The sequence below is a fragment of the Rhyacophila brunnea genome, unplaced genomic scaffold, assembly GCF_057557595.1.
Source record: "Rhyacophila brunnea isolate RB1 unplaced genomic scaffold, BYU_Rbru_1.0 scaffold_14, whole genome shotgun sequence".
NCBI lineage: Eukaryota > Metazoa > Arthropoda > Insecta > Trichoptera > Rhyacophilidae > Rhyacophila > Rhyacophila brunnea.
Window position 1 is genome coordinate 31,533,095 of NW_028232796.1, and position 10,404 is coordinate 31,543,498.

The 10,404-nt window shown below is 29.5% G+C and overlaps 1 protein-coding gene across 1 annotated transcript; it reads left to right on the forward strand.

Moving 5' to 3' along the window:
- Positions 1-363: 363 nt before the first annotated feature.
- On the forward strand, positions 364-8,420 carry LOC147075860 (protein pegasus-like). The gene is made up of 3 exons (XM_085942165.1): positions 364-522; positions 4,808-5,014; positions 7,877-8,420. The coding sequence occupies exons 1-3, from the start codon at positions 492-494 to the stop codon at positions 7,933-7,935; spliced, it is 297 nt and encodes a 98-aa protein (XP_085798291.1). The 5' UTR covers positions 364-491; the 3' UTR covers positions 7,936-8,420.
- The last annotated feature ends 1,984 nt before the right edge of the window (positions 8,421-10,404 follow it).

Below are 10,404 nucleotides of genomic sequence, written 5' to 3' on the forward strand. Positions count from 1 at the left end.
TTCAATATGCAACAATCATCATTTTCTACAAACAGTTTACTACCTATATTGTATTCGAATTACGAGCAATAACTAGCACTACCATATTATAAGCACAGTTTCATGCAAATTATAGTTAACAATTTAATTTAATATTGCTATTAAATATTATTCCAATTAATTTAATATAAACTTACGTAATTAAATCGTTGCACTCTAAGCCATTGGATTAACGGTACAGTCACAAGTTTTGACTAACAAATTGTCAACAGCAATTAAAATATTGTTTTGTTATGTAAACGTGTTTTGTATCTGTGCGAATAGGTACCTACACCAATGATTTTCGGACGGCTAACGTAACTGCCATTACGCTATGTCATCGTATTGTCAGCGTGCAATATAAAAGGTGAATTCTGACGGACGACTTCGCATTTAGTTTTGTGTTGGCGTTTGCTGACGTCGTACTCCATTCATCTCATCGCATTTGATTGTTTATCTGCCTTAAAAACAACATGGCGAGATCACTCTTTTTGCTTGCTTTCGGTGAGTGAAATTTCATTATATCATAATTTTACGTTTATTATCAGATCATATCGGTTGACTTTAAGGCCAAAGGGCATAACCGAAAAATTTTAGAGAAATTTAAGATAAACAACTGACGTTTTAAAAAATCAATTTATTTTGCTCGCTTTTGGTGAACGAGATTAGATTAAACACACCGTTTTTTGTTTGGTTTAAATATTATACATTGATGCCTTTCAGTAAAAAAATACCCACAATTTTAAAACGAATAAAGAAGTAAAAATTACTGAAAAAATACTGAAATCGATTTTCTTGTTTGCTTTCTATAAGTAATGTTGGATTATTATTATTGTATGTTTAGTTTAGACCAGTGTTTCTCAATGGTTGAGATATATTTAAATGAGTAAATACGTGACTATTTTTTTTTTGTAAAAAATACTGTGCATTGATTGACACAACTAAATAAATTTGATTTCATTTGGGAAGCCAAAAAAGTCAATTGGTTATGTGGGCTATGTAGGTAAAATTACTCTAAATGAGTACCTACTGACATTTTGTAAGATTTGGAAACGCTGAAGTATGTAGATAACATTGATGTCTTTCGGGCCAAAGGGCGTAACCCATAATATGAAAAAAAACAGCCCGTGGAAAAGATAGTGTTATTAACGTGTTATGATGTGTAATATATATAATTGCAATACAATTATGTATGTAGTTACCTATTCATTAGTGTGGAATTATAATTATCAGGTTTATTGTAATTAATTATTGTTCAAGAAAATTATAATTATATTAACTAATCACCAGTTTATTTAAACAGACAATACCAACATAATACAATAATAATATATTATATACTTACACATTATTTCAAATGCTATGACAGTTTCCAAGAATTCTATGTTTCCATTATATTATTATGATGTATTTGTAATCAAAGTAATAATAATTACGTAGAACAAGGTTTTTCTTTTCTCTGTTCTCAGTTACAATAATATATATAAATTTCCAAACTGTTAATGATATGCTTTTTATTAAAATATAACTGTTTAGATTCCTCAGAAACTTACATACGAGTATTATTAGAAAAAAATAGATTTTTTTTACCATGTGGGTACTGTTCTTAAGGAATTTGTACTTTGCATAATCACGAAGAAATCTTCTGATTACTCCATAGTGTTAAGTATGTGAAATTCAGTTAATTTGAAAAATATTTTCTAAGTATCTTGAATTTTGTAAGTATCTGACATTGATATCTATATACAGAATACGCTATTCAGAAAAGGCATATGACAAAAAAAATGTAAGAACTACTATTACTAATTGCAAAGTAGATAAAGTTAAGTTTTAAGTAAATACAATATTATTAATTATATGTATTTATAAAATTAACATCTGGCATTTAAATGAAGACACATCGGGGAGAAAAAATAACAATGACGTATACAAATTAACATATTGTTCGTTCAATATTATGTGTATATTATAATCTCATATGGTCTGTGGAAATGCATTGAACTTATTAATAATTTTTAGTAGGTACTAAATATATTGTAGAAATTATTCATTGAATAAAAAGTTTATTATCTATTTACTATTAGTTATTCATCATTAGGTTATGTAATTTATATGTTATATACGTAATTACTATACATACTATGTGTGCTATTTATATATTGTTAGGTTATATCTAGAGATGGGAACCTGCTGTCTTGAAAGAATCCAAATTTAAATTTTTAAAAGTCTTGGATGTAGCATAATTTAATTGAGTTCAACTCAATGCGGCTTGCTAAGTAATTGTTTTTATGTAAATAAATAAAATATATTTTTAAATGATTTATTGCAGGCTATTCGAGTTCAGATTCACATTTTTTAATTTAATCAAAACGACCATCACGTTGTATACATTTAAGACGTTCACAACAATGCTATAAACGGGTTTTATTCAATATGTTTAAGTGACTAACGTTATTTTTTTTTACTACGATTATGTCATACATATGTGTATTAGGTGTTATGTTTACTGATTCATGCACTAATTTACTTACTGTTTGTCGTAATGAGTTATCTAAATGCACATAAAACTCAATTGGATAATCTGTGCTGGACATCATAAACATTTCAAAATAGATGTGGGTATTTTCTAATTTAACACTAAATTGGTAGTTCTCATGACGAAGATAATTATGCTCTATAAAATAATGAGATTCTTGACCATAAAATTGTGCAAATATAATTCAGTGTATTCAAAATATAAGTTAAAATATTTTTGACCTATGTTGACATAGCAATTCAAATTAAGAGATATCCTCATTTTCCAATATTTAAAATAAAACAGTCGGAGTTTATTAATTTATATTTTTTATAACCACGTTTTTATTATGTGTATTGTAGAAGTTATTGATATTAATTGTTGATGAGAAATAAACAATCGCCTGTACTGAACAATTATTGATATATTTGACATATAGGTGCTTTTAGCATTAGACCCCAGATATAAAACAACATCTAACTAAGAGGCCATCTATGAACTGAAACCGTATGCGGTTTAGATCCGTGTGCCATACTAAACTTATGATTTTTATTCATGAAAATATTATATTTTCACTAAATTTGTAAGTGGAAGTGTATGGTATAAACAGATACGATCAGATGCTTAAAATATACTTTGTGAAAATATATTTCCATGAACAGAAAAGATAAGCTAAGTATGGCACACGGTTCGAAACCGCATACGGTGTCAGTCCATGGATGGCCTATAAGCTTCAGTTGAGACTAGTTTTTTTTCTTTTTTTTTCTTTCGTCCATGTCCGATCGGGATCATATGGGCCTCCACAGAGTGGAGGTTTGTATTAACAGATTTTATTTTTACGAGAAATGGATGTCGGCCCCTTGCTCAACCTAAGGTCCATACTCTGACTCATACACAAATTGAAAAACAATATGTGTACTTGCCAGACCCAGGATTCGAACCTGGGACCCTCGACACTATAGACCGGCGCTTAAGCCAAGCGGCCATCGTGGGCGTTCCGAGTTTACCAACAATAAATACTTGCCTAAATGGTTATAAATAACTTTTGGATCTTCATAAATATTTTCTATTATTTTTACTTACCTATATAAAAGTATGTCAAATAGCTGTATTTATCTTTGACATTTTTTTTATATTCGTACCTCCGAGGACTGCAATTATTCAGTTTTTGTAACGTATAATTTAATCCAACGTGACAATCGAAACAAAGTCTACATGTATAAAATTGTGTACCGATCATTGTTATTTGATAATAGAGTAGGTAGGTATGTAGTTAGGAATGACCGTGATTTATATCAAGAGCATTTTTTATACACACTGTATTGTCTCTTATTGCGTTGCACCGGATTCATTATTGTAAACACTTTTTTGTATTGGCTGTATCTATCATGCGACGTATATACTGTAAGTAATAATATAAATAAGAAAATGATTCAGGTTTTATATTTTATGGACTATTCGAGACTTATCTTCATACAAATAATATAGAATTAACAATACAATACGTCTCAGTGCATTGTATAATATTATAATTACAAAAAGAAAACATTCATGATTGTAATAATATTACTATATTTTTCGCTACATTCATAAATTTCTTTACTCTTTATCACTTTAGCTATCTAATCAAGTTAAAATAATTTTAAATAAATGTAAAATTATTATTTAATCGTCTAAAATATGATATTTAAATCATTAACAATAATTTAATTATAATAAATCATCCAATATTAGTTATTATAGTTTAAAAAGGCTTTTCTCGTATTATTGATATAATCTGGACGAACGAGGCAGTGACGAAGGGCGACTTTTGGAAAGAGACAGTCTATGTAGATATGAGAAAAAGAGCACACTTGTCAGATATACTTACGGAAAATAAGATGATAATACGATATTACTACTAATGCATAGGTACATACAACGACACACTAATTCGATAAAATTTTAATAGCTCACTGACGACATAAAATTGAGCGATGAGTTTAAATTAGGTATTTTATTAAACATTTATATACATCAAAAATCATTTGATAAAATTAGTTTTTATTATTAAAAATAATTTGTATTTATGTATAGGCAAGTATGTGAATAAATGCCAAAAATATTATAAACTTTTTTGTGGTTACCAATATAACCGTACAACTTTTTACTGTCGCTTTTAAGTGTTGTACCTAATTAATACAAAATGATCGTGTTATTCCATTATAGTACATAATGCAATATTTTATTATCCTTTGTATATTATTATTATTGTAAGTATATTTTCGTTTTCAGTGGTAGTGTGCATGGTCATGCTGGCGACCGCAGCCCCTGGCAAGGACCTTAAGGACATCAAGAAGGAGGCTCAGAGGAAGAAGGCCTGCATGCACGACTGCGCCAGTGAGAAGTATACTCCAATTTGCGCGGGAAAGCAAGGAGCCACATCTCAGTCGTTTGGCAGCACATGCGTCATGAACAATTACAACTGTGATAACCACGAGAGTGAGTGCTGCAATGAACAATTATTTTATGACTTACAGTAACATTTAGACTTCCGGTTACTTTTTAATGAATGGCAGAGAGCTGTCAGTTATGATTTAGTTTCAAGGAGATGGAGTAGTAACCGCAACGCGTATTATTTTCACACACGGTCTGGATTCTGCCAGTAGTATTTTTTATCAAGACTTCAATACTACAACGTTCCTACTTGATAACAAATAAGGGGTTATAAAGATGTTTGCATATTTCTCCAAGCCTACGAATATAGAGTACAGCGAGACAAGTGACTTCCAAGAGCACCTTGAATTGCACGCTGTTATTTTAAATGATAAACATCGGTGGCCATAACAGTCTGACCATGATCATGGGAGTTTGCGCGCACGTAGCATATAATACAATATTTCGGAGCCCATGTACAATATTCAGTCGGCGGTGCAAACCGCGCGAAATTACAAATTTACAAAAATTAACCGTGCATGTTCAAGTTAAATTTCTCGCACACATAAGAATTCTCACCTGATATACTTTGTTATTGTGTTGAAAACATACCTACTCTAACTTTGCTATGCTACTATCTATCCTCGGAGAGAATGCATCCATAAGGTTACCATTTCCCTTGGTCCAGCACCATACTTTGAACTTTTGACCACGACAACCATATGGCACACGCAAAGATTTCTCATGTAGAAATTGATAGTATCGACACATGCTATGCATTGGCATTAAACATAAATTATTTTCAACCTAATGTTGGAATCATAAATAAAAATTGTTAGATTGGTATTAGACATAATAATTATTAAAATATTGACTTTTGGAAAATCCCTATTTTTCTGTGAAATAAATAATAATATTGCCATTAACAAAATTTCATCATGAATTTGAATACACTCTTTATTGATACATTTTGAATATGTAATAATATCTATTGTTAACTAGTAATTTGAAAATGATTAAATATATCAACTATACATTTTTATTAGGATAGTTATTATTATAATATATAAAATTGCTACCATGGTAGAATAATGCCAAAAAGCTATCTATCAACGACACAGGATACGACTGTCATTAGAGCATTCCCTTTTTTACATTTTTTTTATTTCTAGCAATAATCTATTTTTAAATTTTATGTCGATTTCCGGATAGTTTTTTTCTGACTAATTATTTTACGGTACATATTTAAATCTAATAATTTGATACGTTAATGCGGCTGTGACAGGCGGAAAGTAGAATCATTATAATTCTATTAATCATCAAAATCATCACTCTAAATTTAATCTACCGTCAAACGGAGGCTTTTCCAAGTTAATTTCATTTATTTTAATCCTGTGCTTTGCATTGTCATCGGTCTATCTGTTTAATTTTCTGTCTTATTGCGGACATTATTTGTTTATCCGTATTTTTTACCACGTTTTTCTTAGGTAGTATTCTTGTTTGTCCGGTGGTTATTTATCCAGTACAAATCTTGCAATCAATTTTTAACTAACCTCCCGACTAGCTAGACATTTGAAACTTTTAGAATATATTCAGGCTGCCATCACGATGCCAATGTATTCTTTTAATACTTTTAGCCATCTTTAAGTAGAACTGAATTCATTTTCAGTTAATTCTGTTTTGTATGATAAGTTATTTCGGAAGAAATTCGTAATTCAATCCACTATTATTGGTTGCTAAGGGGGTGGTCCTAGCAACTAAATTATTAATATATACGTGCGTTACTATGGAAATCAAAATGACATTTCAGTATTCTATATTTGTTTGTTTGTTGCAAAATAGCAAAAAAATGATTTGTTGACAATTGCCTTATTTGTCTTAAATTATTAATACACAGAATTTTCAAGCTTATATGATTCAACAGAAAATTTAAAAACGTGGTATATAAAAAGTTCTTTTTATCTTGTAATTATTTAGATTTGTTTTTGTATGTCACATCAATAAATTCATTTATTTTTCTTTAGTCTCCGTGCCTTTTTCCCCTATGGCACTTTTTATTAAATTACCTCTTTCAGTAAACTCAGTCAAAACTCACCCGAGAGCGTGGCGATCTCAGTTTTCCGCTCCTGAGAAATTCCCTCACGTAAACAACTGCTGATGCTTCACATCCAAACATTTGGCCTCGTGATCACTCGACTAAGACCGAGTGTGGTGCAGGGCAGATTGGTTTGGAGGGTTCATGTTTGGGTTGTCTAATTTTTAGACGTTTTCTACCCCTTGTTACCACTGAATGATTAAATTTGTTCAACAAATTGTTCCTACTTCAAGTTATGTATCCCTGTCAATTTCCATTTGAGATTTTTATCAAACTAAATTAAACCGCATACTCCTGTTTGTTCCATAATCAAGTGGTTCCCGAAGTCTTCACAACACTACAAATATTTTCACTAAATTTAAATACCCATAGTTTTGAACATATAAATCATCATAATTAAGCCCAGTTACTTATGTATATTCAAATTTGTATAGCGTGTAACTTACCGCATTTAATTTTCTATCTCTCGTTTACGATGAGAGCAATACTAAAATACTATAGGTGCTTTCAAATAGCATGGTATCTATTTTGTCAAACAATTCGTCTAGAAAAACGACGACATTGATATTCGTGTTCGCGAAGTGACAAGCTATGTTGTGGGTACTATAATATATGAAAAGAGTGTCGTGAAACAAATACAATTGGAAACCCCTGCTCTAATACAATACAATAAATTACTCCATTATATGTTTTTATTTGTTATGCCTAGTATATCACACTATGTTGTGCGATTCTGAATCTCTATTTTAACGAGGGTTCCACATTCTATTTTTGTACCATTTTATAGGCCATCAACAAATACTTGTTATATATATGTTTTTTTATTTTTTCAGCCTTCGCAAAGATCAGTGATGGAGAGTGCCCAGGAGGTCATGGCGTGAGGCTGTCTTAAACAGAAAAGAATATCCAATATAATATAAGAAACATTAAAATACATAATGCTAAGTAATGCGGGCTTTAATTTTTGCAATATATGTATATATATTTTTCATAACAAAAGGCAACTAAGTATATTTTTTTTTATCAAATGTTTAGTCAACAGTTTAGTATAACATTTTAAATCATTTTAGCATTCTCAGAAGTAGGTAATATATCATATATTTTTAAAAACAAAGTAGGTACATATATTTTTATTTTTTATAAGTTACAAATTAAAATATTTTATCTAATACTTAATGTGCATAATTTTAATTAGTTCAGCTGATAATGATGTTATTTTTTGTTTGTCTTTTGTGATAATAATATAATATTTAGCATTTTGATATTTTTATTGACATTATTGTGATTTTATTTTTATTTTACTTCAAATATATTAATTATAAAATATCTGTATTTTTTAAAGGAATATAATAATAATAAAGAACCTATATATACATATTTGGAGAGTTAAATGCTTATTTGAACCTGGTTACATCCTAAATAATAATACAAATATTTTTCTTATTGTGCAATTTTTAGAGATTAGAATATTTTTTTATCATAACAAAAAGCTTGATTTTGCATTTCAAACATTTTCGTGTTTAGATAATAAGTAAAAAAACATAATATATTAAATAATACCAGCTATGTATGTTTGCAATATGTAGTAGGTATTTGCATAATATATTATTTTATGTCTGGCACCATTAAATTAACATATTTTCTGCAGTAGATACCATAATATATTTGGTAGTACCTACCAACAAAGAGACAATAATGTCTGATACAAGCTAGCTTTATTCTTCAGCCTAAAACCAAAATAAATCTATCGCAAAAGTGTTATAAATTCAGTAGAAATTTAATAATAAATATGTCTTGGATTAATCCTAAAGAATGTATCATTTCAAAAAAAAATCAAATACCTCATTATAAATGATGGAATGGATGGAAATGGTGAAATACAAACAAAAAAATATTTAAAAATAATTACAAGATAAAAAGAACTTTTTATATACAACGTTTTTCAATTTTATGTTGAATCGTATAAACTTGACTTGACTATCTTAAACGAGCAAAATCATTTGTACTTGATAGAAAGAATACTGAAATGTCATTTTGACATGTCATATTGATTTCCATAGTAATGCACGTATATATTAATAATTTAGTTGCTAGGACCCCAGACCCCTTGCAACCAATAATAGTGTCGAAATAACTTTTCATACAACATAGAATTAACTGAAAATGAATTCAATTCTACTTAAAGATGGCTAATATTCTAAAAGTTTCAAATGTCTAGCTAGTCGGAAAGTTAGTTAAAAATTGATTGCAAGATTTGTACCGGACAAAGAACCACCGGACAAATAAGAATACGAGCTAAGAAAAACGTTGTAACGTTGTAATAATGTCGCATCTTCGAATTTTATCTTTCCCGCATAGACAGATATTTATCATATCGGAGATTCGATTTTTGAATTTGTTGAATATTTTGTTCTAGACCCCTATATTACTAGATAATATAACAATATACTAGGTAATAGTATATTGTTATATTGATGTCCGGATGGCAAGAAATCCATTTTAATGCCGCTCTTGTCCCATATTTTGGTGTTACGTAATTTTTTCTGGCTTGTGTTTTCATTGAATTGTAAAATTCAAATGAATTAAGACACCAAATTAAAAGCCTTCATATTACCAGCAAAACGTTCTAATTCTTTACCACGATGAGTGTATTATGAATTATATCCGGAATGTAATTAATTCAATTAATAATATCTTTAAAACACAATGCCATTGTCCATCATGACCATGGAGCTAGATACAGCCTGATACAGGTATTGGAATCCATAAAAGCGAATTGAAATCCTTGACCATAATATTACGCGTTACTAATGCACAATAGTCAGATACTAGAATTTTTCATAAAGAATAGTAGTTCGGTATAATATGTTTAATCACCGTATTACCTACCTTTACTCTATATTATTTTTATCATTATAGTATTATATTTTACTAGAGCTTTTTGAAACTGTGTAATGATACCAGTGGTGAGGGGTAGAAGTAGGCTGTTGAGATTCGGTATAAATAGTACACACTAAACTTAGTCTGTAATACTTATTTGTTTTCGTTGGTTGGTTGCAGATGGTGCTGCAAACGCAATTAAACCCTGCCAAAACATAATAGTTTAAGTATGCGATGGGCGATCCGACAAAAATAATGCACACCTTTTCAGTCATACCTATTTGTTTTCGTTGAAATAAGAATACATATTACAATGGTATTGGTTAGGTTTTTAAAATTCATTAAGGGGGATCATAATATGCCAACAGAGAACCTAGCGGAAAAATACGAAGCTTGGAATTTGAGATTTTTTTTGATAATTTATAATTTCAACTGTATTAATTAATAAATATGTAGGTATCTGAAAACAATAAAAAGTTTT

Excerpts from the sequence above, each read along its gene's own strand:
- LOC147075860 (XM_085942165.1), top strand. The coding sequence starts at position 492 with ATGGCGAGATCACTCTTTTTGCTTGCTTTCG. Across the intron at positions 523-4,807 it reads ACTCTTTTTGCTTGCTTTCG|TGGTAGTGTGCATGGTCATG; the intron begins GTGAGTGAAATT and ends TTTCGTTTTCAG. Across the intron at positions 5,015-7,876 it reads CAACTGTGATAACCACGAGA|CCTTCGCAAAGATCAGTGAT; the intron begins GTGAGTGCTGCA and ends TTATTTTTTCAG.